General features: G+C 41.3%; 1 protein-coding gene across 2 annotated transcripts in view; it reads left to right on the top strand.

The window, feature by feature from the left end:
* The window catches only part of diaph3 (diaphanous-related formin 3), a 287,316-nt gene that overhangs the window by 169,166 nt on the left and 101,062 nt on the right, over nucleotides 1-17,088 (top strand). For both annotated transcript variants that reach the window (XM_047808135.1, XM_047808138.1), the window contains exons 22-25: nucleotides 569-663; nucleotides 2,881-2,982; nucleotides 9,880-10,119; nucleotides 12,762-12,891. In XM_047808135.1, the coding sequence (XP_047664091.1) occupies nucleotides 569-663; nucleotides 2,881-2,982; nucleotides 9,880-10,119; nucleotides 12,762-12,891 (567 nt within the window). The remainder of the gene's footprint in view (nucleotides 1-568; nucleotides 664-2,880; nucleotides 2,983-9,879; nucleotides 10,120-12,761; nucleotides 12,892-17,088) is intronic.

The following is a 17,088-nucleotide window of genomic DNA, read 5'->3' on the forward strand; positions in this document are numbered from 1 at the left end:
TTTTCTGTTTTCTGCCCATCTTCATTAGAAAGGCTGGAAATAAGTCGTGGTCTTTAAATAAAACAAGCTGCTGATGTCAGTCATGTTGATTGTGCAGTTGTGTGTCATGCTGTGTGTCATGTTGTGTGTCATGTTGACTTATTTAAATAAGTTAAAGAATTGAAGCGTTTTTCCTCATTCTGGTTCTGAAAAGGTCACACAACTCTTCTCTCTGTACTTAATATCTAATATAAATCCACATTTTGAACAAAGACTAATAAAAACAGGGATGTGCTCAACCTTCTGTTTAATGATCTCTCTCTCCTCCTTCCTCTCTGTCTCTCTCTCTCCTCCTTCCTCTCTCCTCCTTCCTCTCTGTCTCTCTCTCTCCTCCTTCCTCTCTGTCTCTCTCTCTCTCTCCCTCCCTCTGTCTCTCTCTCCTCCTTCCTCTCTCTTCCTTCCTCTCTGTCTCTCCCCCTCTTCCTCTCTCTCCCTCTCTCTCCTTCCTGTCTCTCTCTCTCTCTCCCCCTTTCCTCTCTCTCTCTCTCTCTCTCTCTCTCTCTCTCTCTCTCTCCCTCCCCCCCCATAGCCATTTTCCTGGGCTCCTACCGTTTGCCTTATGAAGAGATCAGGAGGATGATTGTGCAGATGGATGAGGAGCAGCTAACAGAACCTATGATCCAGGTAACATATCCAGTTACAGTTAATGATTGGAGAAGTGTCACATGTATAAAGTAATTGTGGGCCATCCTGTGGTATTTATCCTCCGTGTCAGTGTCTGCTCTCATCCGTCAGATGACTCGCGGTGCTTTTACACTCACATGGCGTTGATGCTGAGGAAGGTGACGTTAGAGCTTGGGGTTAAATCTGTTCCCAGCGTCGCTGTGTAGCGGCCAAAAAACAGACAATCGATTGAACATTAAACTGAAGAGAAGTGTGTTTAGCAACCAGATGATTTGGATCCGTTTCTCGATTAAAAAAAGGAGCTACTGAAATGAATCAAGACAAAAAAACTATAAGTTGGATATTAACTGACTGAACATGGAGCACGGTGGCTTAGTGGAACCACCTGAAACTGTCAGTCTATCCTCAGGTCCCCTGGGATACACTCCAGGTTCTCTGTGACTCTGTGTGTGCGATAAACGCTGCAGATCATTCATATAGATAGATTGTGTGATAGATAGTGTGACTAGATAGTGTGGTAGATAGATAGATAGATAGATAGATAGATAGATAGATAGATAGATAGATAGATAGATAGATAGATAGATAGATAGATAGAGACTTAAAAGCACTTTTGCACATCGCTCAGGAAATGCTGTAAATGTTAATAATCTAGCAAGGTAATACTGTTTTTCTACATCATCTCCTTTCACGAATGAACAGTATTCTTACTCCTGACATGCTCATATGTCGATCAGAGGCTACAAAATTCTACACACTATAGCTAATTCATTTCTACATAAAAAGTGACGTGACATACGGCGACCCATACTCAGAATTCGTTCTCTGCATTTTAACTCATCCAAAGTGAACACACACACACACACCGTGAACATACACCCGGAGCAGTGGGCAGCCATTCATGCTGTAGCGCCCGGGGAGCAGTTGGGGGGTTCGGGGCCTTGCTCAAGGGCATCTCAGTCGTGGCCGGCCCGAGACTCGAACCCACAACCTTCGGGTTACGAGTCAGACTCTCTGCCCATTAGGCCACGGCTTCCCCCATAAAAGCTATAGTCATTATTTTTGTTACCTGTTGTTGCTTTGCTGTAATTAGACAAATTTTGATAAGAATCCAGTCGTTAAACATCCTATCTCCAACAGCATCGTTGTAAAATAAATAAAATAAAGCTTATTAAATGAATAAACAGTGAAGTTTAGTCAGCTTGTGCTGCCTGGGTTGCTGGTATTCAGAGCCTCGTCTCGCCATCGTGCCTTTCTGACACCGCTCTGTATTCCCTTTGTTAGCTTCCTCTTGTTAGAGACACAGTAACAGACAGCGACGGGAAAAAAGACACTCGGACACCACTGTTCTTCGCTCTGTGTTCAGAAGATTTCATTGTGTAGTTTTCACATTCTTCTGTCTCAAGTCTGTGTTGTGTCATATCCACAGTCAGCTCTGCTCGTGACTTTACTTTTGCTCCTGTCCTATCCGTATTTCACACAGAAGAGCCGGAAACCTTCTTTATTTAACAAACACTATTTACGCTACCGATGGAAAATGATGGGACGGCATATTTTGATCGGATATGTTGATGGATCAGGCTGTGTAAATAGTTTGAGAGCAAGTCGTAATGCGCGGTTTTGCTTCAGCGTTGTTTTAATTCAGATAGCCATGTCGGTAAATATTAGAAGTCGTAAACCCGAACGTAAAGGCCTGGTGGTGTGGCATGAACAAATTAAACAAACAGCCCACTGTCGAGCCCTGCGTCAATGGGCTGGTTATTAAATGTGAATTTATATTGCAGCTATCAACATTAGCAGCCAGGAGATATGGATTTCCTTTTGCATTAGATGACAGATTATTGTGGAGATATTGATATATGGCATTGGGTGGGGATTATTTTCGCTAAATGAGAGTGGACTGCATAATGATAAACCATTTATCTGCTCTTTAATGAACTTATTGGAGGGCGAATGAAGGGGAATGAGAGGAATTACTTTGGCAAATGCACACATAAATTGAGAGGAGCACGGGCTGCATTTGTAATGTGGGCTAAAAGACAAGGTTGAAGGAAAGGTTCTGTTAAAGGAGGTTAGTGTTTAGAGCCTCACTGTTGGATTTGGAGCTCGCCAGGGCAGTGTGTAGCGTTTGAGTGTAAATAAAGATTATTTGGCCGATATCACCTCTCGCTTCTTTCCTTGCATCACTCTTTAATTTTTTCTGCTTCCTGTCCCTAGAATCTGGTGAAGACGCTTCCTGAGCAAGAACATTTGAACGCACTGGCCAAGTACAAACACGAGTATACCAATCTGTCTGAACCTGAACAGTTTGGGGTTATGGTGAGTATATCTATATATATACAGTATATTTACGCTCAACGTGAGTGTTAGTGATGTTTCTCTGATCATAGTTTTCCATTTTAAAATGTAAGCTATGCGGTCGAAACCTTGGCAGTTACTAAAACTCCACATTTTTCTCTAATAATACTTCAATATATACTTCACACATAAAAACAGCAATAAAGACATCACTTCATGTTTGTATAATCCTTTTAAGAAACATTTTCTCCCACGATGCAGCTCAGTCTAGGTAAAAAGATCGCAACAACAAAATGTGCATTTAAGAACATTTATTCATCGCCATTGACGTTATCTCAAAAGCGTTCGATTTAATACTCGAAATGAAATGAAAGCTCAGTTTAAAAGGAGCTGAAATATTTCAAGATTTAGGATTCTTTTATCGTCGCTATACTGTACAGTGGAGTTAAAGCAGTCCTTACAACCCAATTCACTTAGTTTGTGACATCCCTAATAAACACTTGCTCAACGACCGAGTGATCAGATTCTAAAAATGCACATTGATATGATATTTTGTTCACAACTGATGTAAAGAGCGATTAAGTTCCTGTAACCTTCCTGTCGATCTCATTATCGAGGTGTGTCCGCTTACTGAAACTCTGCATACTTTGTGTTTTATGTTGTTTTGGTTCTAGTGTAAAGTCTAAAGTGTGAACTCTGAAACATTAAAACAGCCTCTTGGGCACCAGCAACGTCATGCTGAAGATCAAATCGACCCCAGATTTCTTCCCCTTCCCCAGTCTGATCTTTGACCTTAATATTAACTGATGCTGCTTGCCTCATGATAGGTTTATCAGATATATATGATATATGAACACATGAATTCTTCCAGGAAACGTCTCTCAACGCCTGCGGAGATAATTCCAGAATCATGCGGCAGTCGGCTTTGAAATCTCCCAGAATAAATTCATCGTGTTGGTTCAATACAGAAAACCTTTGTAAAGGCAGGTGTAGCCTGTGGTGTATTAGCGTACCTCCATGTTTATTTCACTTAGAACATGTCACACTTCTGCTTTGACCAGAATCGATAAAACCCCTAAAGGATTCCTGCTGCTTGCTTTTTAAGGAGAACTGATCAGGTATGTTAATAGGATCAGAAGAATTATTTCAGTTTGTTTTCTCCAAACTTATCACAGTTTTATTCACAAGCTCAAATGTAGTAAATGAAACTAATGTATTCATCTAAGGAATATGTTCTCACGTGCCGTTAGTAACAAGTGAAGCCTTGAGTCAAGTTTAAGGGTGCTTTCACATCTATAGTTCGGTTCATTTGGTCCGGACCAAAAGCAAAAAATGATACATTGTAGCTTTTTATCAGTTTTTGGTTCCTTTTCACACCACACTGATCGTTCTGTTCCGCACCAGTTGAAACGAACCAAAATGCAGTCATGTGATAACATCCACATCACTCATTGGCCACATGTCTTTGAGCGTATTTCCTAAACTGCTTCTCGATTGGTCAGAATAAACGTGCTGGAAATTCCAACGAAACTCCGGAAGTAAACAAAAAGAGGAAAATACAGGAAACTACAGCATACAGTACACCATGGAGAGACGACTGCACGCTGCAATTATGTTCGTGGTTGTAATCTACTACATCGCTTGTATACAGCATTCTATGCAAAGTCTTAATTTTCAGAATGAAGCGCAGATGCGGCTTGAAACGCGGCTTGAAAATATCATTTTAATGCACTGCAAACGGCGAAGACGCATCGCAAGACACTTCAGGAGGCGGCGAGCATTACTTTTGCGAAACAGTGACATGCTCATCTTCCGAAAATATTGCCAACGACCCACTACGGCAGCTGGTTTAGTCCAAAATGCGCAATACTTTTTGCAGTTAGGTCTATTCGATCTCGGACCGTGTTCTCACCACAAACGAACCGTACCAGAGTTCGTTTGACAGCGTACCGAGACCACCTCAGGAGGTCTCGGTACGCTTGTTTAGTCCGCTTTTGGTGCGCACCAGAGTTCGATTGGTGCATTCTCACCTGCCCAAACGAACCACACCAAACGAGCAATCGAACTCTGGTACGATTCAACCGAAATAAACAAGGCAGGTGTGAAAGCACCCTAAGGCTCTCGCTGAGTAACTGAGACACTTGGGCGAGATATTTTAGGGTATTTATTTTTGCGGTCATGTCAACAAGATTTTTTTATTTTAGCAGAGTATAAATAAAGCCGCTGCCTGTGCGCACAGAAGGACTGAGTGGTTTAAATAATGCCAATGAACCTCATGGACTGTTTGACTCTGCATATGTCACCTGTACTGTGATCAGTGCTGCTAAGTGAAACAGAAGCTCTAAGCTTAAGGCCTCGTCTTCTCGTTAAACTCGTGTGTTGAAGCGTGGATGAGGTGCGACATCTGTACAAGTCACTGTGAAAGCCTGGGGGACTGTGACTTAATGCTGATTATTGCACCTTGCATGTTCCACTTAACTCATGCCCCAGTCGCATACACCACAACCCTCAAACATATGTAGAGGTTCAGCCCTGTTTATTTTGGTGCCTTTAAATACCACTTAATCCACATTGCGGCAACTAGTCAATCACATCTGCTCTACTGTCCACTGTACGCTTCAGTGGTTCAGAGCGCTAATCTGTGTGTGTGTGTGTGTGTGTGAGAGAGAGGGGAGTGATAGATAATTCAGTGTTCTGTCGAGCATTTTCATGGATTAAAAAATGAACATATCTTTGTTTTGTTTTTTCTTTCTGCTGGTAAACGAGTGCTAACACAATCTGGTAAACCCAGGGTTTGGTTTAAAGATTAATGAAGACTGTAAAAGAGGACGGTGACGACTCGAATAAGAGAGCGGTGACGACTCGAATAAGAGGGCGGTGACGACTCGAATAAGAGGACGGAGACGACTCGAGTAAGAGGACGGAGACGACTCGAGTAAGAGGACGGTGACGACTCGAGTAAGAGGACGGTGACGACTCGAGTAAGAGGACGGTGACGACTCGATTAAGAGGACGTGACGACTGGAATAAGAGGACGGTGACGACTCGAGTAAGAGGACGTGACGACTCGAGTAAGAGGACGGTGACGACTCGCGTAAGAGGACGGTGACGACTCGCGTAAGAGGATGGTGACGACTCGCGTAAGAGGACGGTGACGACTCGCGTAAGAGGACTTTAGAGTTTAAATGCAGAAACCATTAAGAGTGAAGTGTTTGTTTAGTTTATTAATAACTTGAACCCATGTAGTGCCTCAGAAACCCCTCAGAAGTCGAGATCCAGATTTCTTTATCGAGATCGAACAGCAAGTACAGTATGTTATCAAGCACTGAACATGTCTGCTGTTTGTACTAAATGTGTTGAGAAGTAAATGGCATCAGGCCACTTATTGTCTGTTTGTGTGTTTGTTTGTTTGCTTTTGTGTGTGTGTGTGAGAGAGAGAGAGTGAGAGAGAGAGAGCGAGCGAGAGAGAGAGCGAGCGAGAGAGAGAGAACACTTAACAAGCATGTTTTGGCTGTGTTTGTACAATTTTCTGTGTAATTTATTGCCAACAAAATAATTACCCCAATAACACTCCAGAAAAGAAAATACACAGCTCTAACTCTTCAACTTGAGTGAAATTAAAGACTCAACCCTAAATGATAGATGATGTACAACAGTCCAAATTGAGACCAAGAACATTAGAGAGCCTTTAGCACTTTCCCAGTCTGTGACCTGGAATAAACTTGCGTCTTGTTCCGTAACTATAGCTCACACAGCAAGCAAACCTAGGACCTGGATCAGATCTCTGTGGCTGGGGATCTCTGTTCTGACCATCTCATCCTGTGTGAACATTTATCTTACACACTTAACACAGCGCTGTTGTCTGAACTAACTTACTAAACACAGAGGATGCAGTTTAATGAGACACGGCTGAAAACTAGCCGCAACTTTGAACCCGAGTGCAGCTTTATTCAGAACGACGTTAACTCCGACTGCAATTTTCATCAGAACTTTATCTAAACCAGGCCTCCTTTTCATCTTCACAGAGACACCCTTATGAAAAATTCTATATGTCAGCCTTTGCAGGCAGACTGCTACTTTTTTAAGCTAATCCTGCTCAAATATTTATGATTCTAAGAGCTTTGAATTGCAGTCCGTTTCATGGCAGATTAGATCGCATATGACGTGAACACAGGACTCTCTCAGTATGTTTACTCACACAAATTAGACGTTTTTTTCTCGCCCCCAGTTCCTTTTAGTTCATCTTTCACTCTTTGTTCCCTTTCGCTGTGCAATGATAAAATGCTCCTTTGTACTTAAAGGGGTTCTCGATTATTTGTGGACGTGCGAACACTTGCATAAGTTTGTATTCAACGGTGCAGGTTTTTTCTCTCAGGTCTGCAGGTCAATTTGTTTTTGCTCCTTAATAATACCAGCGTCGAGTGATTGTTCTCATTTCATCTCACGCGATAAGGCTAAGAGCCCAGTGAAAATCGGCAACACCGATCATTCCGACCCTCCCCTTGTCTCATCCCATCCTCTCATCTGCCTAGAAAAGGATCAAATTTTAATAACAAGAATATTGCAGTTTGCGTCTTCAGTAGACTCTGTTGTATTATCGTATATTTGATTTGCGTGATCTGTTTACTCGACGTCTGTCTCGATATCTGTACGGTGGCTTGGATGTTTGTTATTCAGTAAAGACAGTAATTTCTGCATGTGGACAATGACTCTAGACATATTAATCGCTCCTCTTTATTGAGTTACTTATCTGTGCACTGATGCACTTTTGCCAATCTGTTTTCTTTGGTGATCAATTACATCTCGATCCCCAATTATTCATTCTCTCGCTCACACAAACGCACACGCAATTTAAAATGAAATAAGCTATTGGGTCCCCAATAAAACCTTAATATATCATCTGCTCTTTGAATGTCTGTCAGCAGTTTGTGTACCTCTCACACAACACTTGCCCAGATATATAATTATGGCCTCGGAGAACATTTTCTGCCGCCCTGCCCGTGTCCACAGGGTGCTCTGACATCATTGCCAGTGCCCTGGAGCCTCCGCTTTTAGAACGCAATATTTCCCAATTTAACATAATTGTGTAACGCCCGTAATTCGACGCTGCCTATTGTGCTCTGCCGTCCGTCCCTCCGGTTGCTCCCCCACTGCCGCTCACGTACCAATTAACTTCAGCAGAAGGAGCCTAGATCAAATCCTTGCCAACATCCATTATGATTGCCTAGCAACACAAAAACCCTGGCCTTCGTCACATAAATAGCTTTTAAAATGCCAGGCCCAAAAGCAGTAGGTAAATTGCGAAACTCTGAAAGTAATTTCAGACCGAGTCGGAGGGGAACAAACAGAAAGATGTAATGAGTCTCTCTGTTCCGAGCGCCGAATAAAGGCTTTTCGGTTTGGACGTCTTTGTGAGATGCGCTATAAAACACCGTGCTGCGGTGTGCGTCACTTTAGCTCAGCGTTCGGGACGGTCACTGTGTGTGTATGTGTAGGACATCTAATTATATATGCACTCACAATAATTTAGCACTAAGCATTTCTTAAGGACTGGTCAGATGCCCCAGATGAACTTTGAGGGATTTTAGTTTTTTTTTTACTTATGTGATAGTCATGTGATGGTCCTACACATGATTAAACACAGCTCGCACCGCGACACACACCGCAACGAGAGCTCGTAATAAAGGTCAAACATCTGTCTGTCTAGTACAAAATAGATTCCTGCAGAAATCACTTATCCTGTGTTAATCCATTATAATTACCACAGAAGTCCTACGGCAAACACGACTTAACACCGATATTAGCTATGAGACAGAATATCATATCACCATACAAAATACTCCCAAGACACATTTGTCAATTTACTTCCCATATAATGTATTGTGATCTTTCTTTTTTATATTCATTATGTGTGGGAACCTCACTGCCTTGAAGCGTGCTCGCTTAACAATCCAAGAAAGCGTTACGGCCCGAGTGTCAACACGAGGCTTGCCTTCTCATCTCATTTGGTCCTCATGATGCTGAAAAACAATCAGTCATGAAACGACACAGTGCACTAACGCTCCACTTATTACAGCTATCCAGAATTCACAGCAGATTCGTAGTTACCGTTATAACTGTGCTTGATGTACATCACACTCACAACTTGTTATAAAGCCTAATCATTTAAGATTTATCTACTATCAAGACAATCTTCCTTTATTAGTAATGTCACTATGTAATACATTCATACGTAGCACTAAGAACGGGGGAAAAACTGCACCTTAGGTAAAAGAAATATATTAATGCAGTATTTTATTTGTCAGTACCGACTTGTGATGTCTGTAGAGGTGTATCATGGTCTCATGTCTGAGATACAGTACAGCACTGTGCAGAAGACTTAGCCACCTGAAAAGAGCTGCTACAAAACAAATAGGTAATGTCTTTAATCATAGTTTAATGTTTCGAAATTAGAATAAAAAAAACCCTTCTTTAAGATCGGTAAAGAATGATGCACATAGTGTTTAGAGTTTAACTGCGTGCTGTGACCACTGGTATGATGCCTCAGCAGTCTCAGGTGCAGGTCATTTGTGCTGAACACTCTCACATCTTATATGTCGCTTTCTTTACTGACATAGAAACTTGTTTTCTGATGCATTTCATTTTTCTGAAAATCTGAGCTGGTTTTGTTCTGACTGAAAATTCTGAAAATTCTCATCGAATGCATTTTAAAAATTAGGATGCATAAGACTTGCATAGCTCTGCATTTTCTGAAGTCTTTTCCTTATCACTAATGGTTTTTTGTTTAGTTTATCTTCTCCCTCTTCAGAGTCGGGTGAAATCCCTCTTACACAAAAGCAGCCAAGGATCCAGAGTGTCAGCGTAATATCTAAATCGGCTCTATTTTAGTTTTCATCGCATCTCTTCCTCTGTCTGTAGATGGGTTCTGTAAAGTGCCTGCGGCCGCGGCTGAACTCCATCCTGTTTAAGCTGCAGTTTGAGGAACAGGTGAGTCACCTGAGGCCAGACATGTTGGTGGTGAGTGCAGCGTGTGAGGATGTGAGGAAGAGCAAAGCCTTCAGCAAGCTGCTGGAACTTGTGCTGCTCATGGGCAACTACATGAACGCCGGCTCTCGCAACGCCCTGTGCTACGGCTTCGACCTCAGCTCCCTCTGCAAGGTGAGTGCTGTACACACACACACACACACACACACACACACACACACACACACACACACATCTGTATTAACTTACAGACCTGCTTACTAACCTATTTAACCTATTCACTCACTCACTCAATTATTCACTCACTCCCTCTGTCACTCTTTCACTTACACAATCATTCACTCAATTTTTCACTCACTCACTCACTCACTCACTCACTCACTCACTCACTCACTCGCACTCCTCACTCGCACTCCTCACTCGCACTCCTTACTCACTCACTCCTATTTAAAACAAATAATTTAATGAATGAATAATAATAAAAAAAGAACAAATAGTTAAAGTAAATGAAGTAAATCCTGCTTTAAACAACCCATTACTTTGTGTGTTTGCTTTATTTGGGGTTTTATGTAACTTAAGATTTTTTGTGCATGTTTTGGAGTAGGAGGTTGCCTTGCCCTTTCCACTGACTCACCTTGCTCTCCTGCCTTTACTCTCCTACCTTTTCACACTTTGAGGCGTATTTTTTTATACGTGAGCAGAAGGTAGCAGGCACCATTATTCTGCAGCTCTTTAAGTAGAATATCACGTCTGTTATTCTGTTTTTTTTTCAGGGGTGCAGCGTGTGTTGGGAAAACAGAAATGAAATAAGATGAATTTAATTACGAGTCCAGTCTATTCTGTGCAACCATGGCAACCCACTGCTCATTCTGCAGTTCCTTTCCTTCTTTTCTGCCTCACTATTTCTACTTTCCTCTCTCTTTATTTTCTGCTCTTGCCTCCTCTCTAAATGGCCATTACCACATTACAGCTGAGTAACCAGGCCAGGCTTCTCTCATGCTGAATGAAATACCTCTCAGCTCATCAAATCTCTTATAGCACCTGACAAAGGAGCCCCACACTGACAAACACATTCATAGCCTGGACTTTATTAGAAGTAGAAGTTGATGGACTGCTACAGGAACATCTGCTACCTTGTAGCTGTGATGATAGAAAACCGCACTGGCTCTTCTGATTGGCCGAGACACGATCAGTCGACTCCTGGCCTCTTAATTCCACCTTTATCACTTCCTGCTTTCCTTGACTGCTTCCCTTTCTGCCTTGAGCCCAGAGATTGGAGGATCCTTAAATGCAGCTAAGTTATCTCCTAAGTTTCTCTGCACTTTTTCAAGTAATGGAGAGATTTGTCTTAACTGAGAAACGAGTGCAGAAAGAGAGGCAGAGCGACAGCTGCGTCATTCCAGACAGGCGGAGAGTAACAAAGAATCGAGTCGTTCTCAGCTTTTCAAGTTTCTCGCCCGAGGACTCGTCCTGATGTTCTCTTCTTCTGCTTGTGTTTTTACATGGAACGTTTACACGGGACACGATTTCCTTTGTGTCGTGTTTGGTGTTTGTTTAGGCATCAAAGGTGGATCTGAGATTTTCCTGCAAGTTCCATCTTGACTTTTTTTTTTTATATAATAAGGAAACATTTTTCATTGACCTTGTTTCTTTTTGGTGATCGAATTTGCTGCTCACAAGGTCAAGAACTAGAGCGGACGGTAGAATAGTGCAATGAGTGAGTGAAGGAGAGAGATAGTGAGAGAATGATAGAGAGAGAGAGAGAGAGAGAGCAAGCACAAAGCTTTTATAGCTTTTAGGAGCCAATAAACAACGATTAGAAAAGCTTTTCTTTGGAGTCTCTCTCTTTTTTTTTTCAATTTTCTATTGGTGTTTTTTAAGAAAATAATTATTTAGTAGTTTTTATTTTTATCCCCCCCCAATATATAGAATTCCAACAGATCAGAGAACTTATTACTGAGCTTTGTAACTTTCCACCAACACTTTAATAACATGCTGTTTGCATTCTGTTTATTCACCAGTGAAGCGTCTCTAAGTTCTCTATCCATAGAATTCTTTATCCAATCGTAATTAACATTGAGAAAAAAAACCCTGTTTTCTGTCTGACTGGAATTTCAGAGGCTGCTATCAAATTTGTCAAAGACAAAAGGAGGCTGTCAGCGATGACTTTATATAAGATATTCTCTCTCTCTCTCTTTCTCTTTCTCGTTCTCTCATATTCTTGCCTTTGTTCCATCTCCCTGACATTCTGTGTTCATTGCCAAGATGTAAATATTTCCCCTCTGTCGAATTAAAGTGCATTTGTTCCTCTTCACATATATACCATGTATTTGAAAAGTGCACCTCCGGTTATACACTCATGTCCGTTTGAAGAGTCTAATGAGAAACGATCATTTCTGGAGTCGTGGTAAAAGTTAAGTTAATGATGTGCAGTTTAAATTTAATACTGAAATTTGGAACACTTCAGAATTCAGACCTCAGGCTGAAAAACTACAGCCTTAAGCACTACACAGACATAAGTGTGTCTCAGTTAGGGATGATTCTGACCTTGAAGGCAGTTTAAAGGCATAAGTGTACACACTACTAAAAAAGCCAGTCTCCAGACACCTCTGCTCCGGAGAAATCTGGCAACCTTGGAGACGCAGACATGAAACACATAAAGGGAATTTTTAGACGACGGCGAATACGTGAAACCTTAACCACGTAACTTAAGTTACTTAAGTCGTCCCACAGATGCCATTGTGTTTAAAAGGGAAGGTTTTAATATTTAACTTTTTTAATCTCTTTGTTCCATTTTTTTTTTCCCTCTTCATCAGTTGAAAGACACCAAGTCAGCTGATCAGATGTCCACGCTGCTTCACTTCCTAGCTGAGGTGTGTGAGGAGAAATTCCCTGATGTTCTCAAATTTGTTGATGACTTGCAACACGTGGACAGAGCCAGTCGAGGTACACACACACAAACACATATATACACACAAACACACACACATATACACACATACACACACACATATACATACACACACACACGCACACACATACACACACATATACATACACACACACACACACACACACACACACACACACACACACACACACATATATACACACACACACACACACATACACACACACACACACACATACACACACACACACACACACATATACACACATACACACACATATATACATACACACACACACACACACACACAGTTTAGGAAAGAGAACTATTCATCAGCTGCCTGTTTTGCAAATGCAGTGTAAGTCCTGGGCTGTAAAAATGTGTTTAGTGTGAAAACATGTTTTGTTTTTTCCTCTCCAGTCATAGTCACCATCTGCTTTAACTTTAAATTAGATTACAGGCCTTAATCTCACTGCTATCTTTAAACTATGTAGTACTACTTATTTTAACATTGGTTCTTGCATTTAATTGATTTTATCTTCATGAAATTACCTTACAACTTAGCTGAATTAAAATAACGCTTTAGAATTGTGCAGCCTTTATATAGAGCAGCGCCTACTTTGTACAAACATAACGAACCAGAGAATCTAATAGATCGAATTAAATGGTGACTGACACAACCAGCATGCCATGTTTAAAATTAGCAATATCACACAGCGCATTTCAGAATGCAACCTATAGAGTTCAAGACTAATTCATATAAATTAATTAATGAGTGTCTACTCTCTCATTTAGGATGAGATGGTTTTCCTGAAGTTTCCAGCACACACACACACACACACACACACACTCGTGTAAAGGAGTTTTTAACATGTTTTTCAAAGGATGCTAGACAACACACACATTGTACTTACTCACTTACTAAAGGTCAGACGCAACACACTTCTGCAACATGAGGTCTGGTTTTACAGCTAATATCACTACAAGAAATCATGAAGTTATAAACTATATATATATATATATAAATCCTATAAACAAATATCATTAAGATGAAAGCAGGTGGGAACCAATAGGACTCAGCACTAAAATAATCCATCCGTCACCTCCATATCCTACTGGGTCACAGGGAACCTGAAGCCTAACCCAGGAGACTTGGAGCACAAGGAAGTGTTCATCCTTCATAGGATGCCAGTCTATCAGGGCACAATCGCTCACACACACACTCAGTTTAGAGATGCCAAAGAGCCTAAAACACACGTTTTTAGACTGGGGGGGTGACTGGAGTACGTACTGGGAGAACATACAAACAGCCATGCTATAAACTAACTTCTAATCCAGGGTGTAATTCTGCTTTGTGCCCAGTAAAGGCTCTGGATCTGGTGTGATCCTGAGCAGGATAAACCTTACACCAGTAATTAAAAGCTAAACGTCATGTGGAACAGCAATGTTTTATCTTCGTTACTTAAGAAATAACATGCAGCAGATTCTGTGGTCAGATTGAAATATCATTTTGGCACAACGTGAAGGCTGTTATTAGCATATAACCGCTCCGTCTGGTGTGTGTTACTCCACTTGTACTGCAGCCATTTGCAAACAATTACGATGTTTAATTCATAAGCATTTTATCAGTTTGTGGTTAGTTTTAATGTTGTGGAACATCACAATAAACGATTATACTTGGCATCCCGAAAGCTTACACGTACAGAGGAAATTTACACGTTGTTTATAACATCCTCTACACGATTGCTGTTTCTCTGTAAGCAGACACGAAGTTGTCTCTAGCACTCTGGCGTTCTGCGTGTAAACACAACGCGTTCTTTTAAACCATCTTTGTGCTGTTGCTTTTTCTGCTGCATCACGGCCTCCTTTTGCCGAAGGCATAGTTAAAGGCTAATGTAAAAGAATGATGATAAAGTCTTTATGGTCTTTAAAATTGAGACTTTTGAGACACTTTTGTACATTATTATATGTTCAATAACACATTTCGGAAATCGATTTCTAATTAGTTTCAGATCAGGTACGAGCTCCTTGTAAACGAGCTGTTGCTATGGAAACAATAACGCATCAAAGCATTTCACTGCATGTCGTATTTATTGTGTACGTGACCAAAAAAATCTGAATATTAGAACAACCATGACTAACTGTGTAAAATTAAAGCACACCTTCTGACCAATCAGAATCGATCAAAGAATTGAACCTGTCTTTGGTATAAATCTTTATACCACGTATTTGATTTATAGAAATTCGGATACGTGCGTGTAAAGGCTAACACACGCTCTCACGTGAAATCAGTCAACATCCGCTCATCCTACGTCACAGGGAAGCTGACCATAATCTGAGGAAGGCACCGATGTGCATGAGCTGACGTTAAACCCAGACTAGATATGAATGACATAGGAGAATGATGAGTAATACCATTCCAAAGACCTGGCGGTTTTATTTTCGAGTCACCGTTGATGGTTTCGGCGACATCATTGTTCAAACTTTCTCCAGTTTCCCCTCGTCTGTCCTGTGTTCAGCTCCACCGTGCTGTACGATATTCAGCATGCAGTGTGAGACCACTTCAGTAATCAAAGGCTTTTCATGCTCTGAACAGCATCAATCGTACATTTACTCCGTGGGCCTTTTATAAAACCGCAAATAAAGCTGACTGATATTTTATGAGAAATCTTTACCTGGGTTTTTTCTCATCTATGTGCATAAAAAAAATAAATTTAGGATAGAAAAGCAGATGGCATGTGCAGCACATGTACACCACTTAATGCTGTTAAGGTTTCTGCTGTGAGGAGGCTTTTATTATACTGACACTGGCATCATTATTCATCAGGATACAGTGTCCTGATGAATAAGACACAACTCTGTCATTTCTAATGTGTTTGTGTTTGGTGTAAACGTTGGAGATTTTAGATTAGTGTGTGTGTTTGCATGCGTGTGTGTGTGTGTGAGAGAGCAGGTTGACTTGTGCAGCTGGTGTGTTGGTGTGTTTTTTCTCTCTAGCGCCAGCTCATGTGCCATCACTGGTGATCCTCCGCAGCTTCAGCGCTGCACAGTGAGCCAGAATACACAGAGTTCATTATCTTTCTACTCTAAAATATGCTGTCTGTTGACTAGAGCCCCATCAGAGCTGTCTGTCTGTCTGTCTGTCTGTCCGTCCCTCATTTCTTCATCTTCACTGGTTTGTGTGTCTGTCTGTCTGCATATCAGCCTGTCTGCTTGACTGTCTAAATTTGTGTCTCTGACACACATTCTATCTATCCATCCATCCATCCATCCATCCACCCGTCCACAACAGATCCAACCATTCATTCCTATTCTCTATTCTTCCATCTATTTGCATCAGAAACATCTATCTATTCACATCAAACCTATTCATCCTTCCATCCCATGTTCTCTCTCTCTCTCTCTCTCTCTCTCTCTCACTCACACTCACACACACACACACACACACACACACACACACACACACACACACACACACACACACACACACACTACTACAGCACCTTTGTGTCCGATCTGTTTGAACTGTCATATGGCATGCAGCGCTGTGTTCATTACGGACTGCACACGAGAACGTTACGTCATGTATTTCATGTGTGTTTGTGGGGATGATGGGTTGATGACAGTAGCGTTGCGTTGGGTCACGTTGCTCTCGGCAATCCCAGAAGCGAAGAGATGACACAACAGCGAAACTGTCTCACCACATTAGTGCATGCTTCATAAGAGAACCAAGAGAACCGTAACACGTTCAGCAGAAGTATCGGCCATCAGGAACACTTCAGTCACTCCTCCGTTCAGGCTTGTTGTTCAGCTCATCAGGATCAGCTGGCTGTGTATGTGAAATTGTGTGTCATGTGGAATAAAGTGGCAGTGTTCATTAGTAATAGCGTGCCTCCTTTTTAATTAGGGCCCAGCTCATTTAGTGTTGTCTCTGGGTGGAATAGTCATTGGTAATTAATCATGGCTGGGCCTCATGCCACTGTATTAATAAACAGCATTAGGTGTGGTGGGACTTGCTGAGCCCTTTGGGGCTTTTTGCTTTGCTCATGCACTTAAGTGTATTTGGTTTATTCTAAGATTTAAAAAATTGGTTTTAAAGCTAAAGAATGCATTAAATATTGCTATAATTGGCTAGAAAATAATTACTAATCATTTGCGCATTGTTATTATTATTATTATTATTATTATTATTATTATTATTATTATTATTAGCTGAACATTTTCTGCTTCCT

Source organism: Tachysurus fulvidraco, chromosome 2, assembly GCF_022655615.1.
Source record: "Tachysurus fulvidraco isolate hzauxx_2018 chromosome 2, HZAU_PFXX_2.0, whole genome shotgun sequence".
NCBI classification, from domain to species: domain Eukaryota; kingdom Metazoa; phylum Chordata; class Actinopteri; order Siluriformes; family Bagridae; genus Tachysurus; species Tachysurus fulvidraco.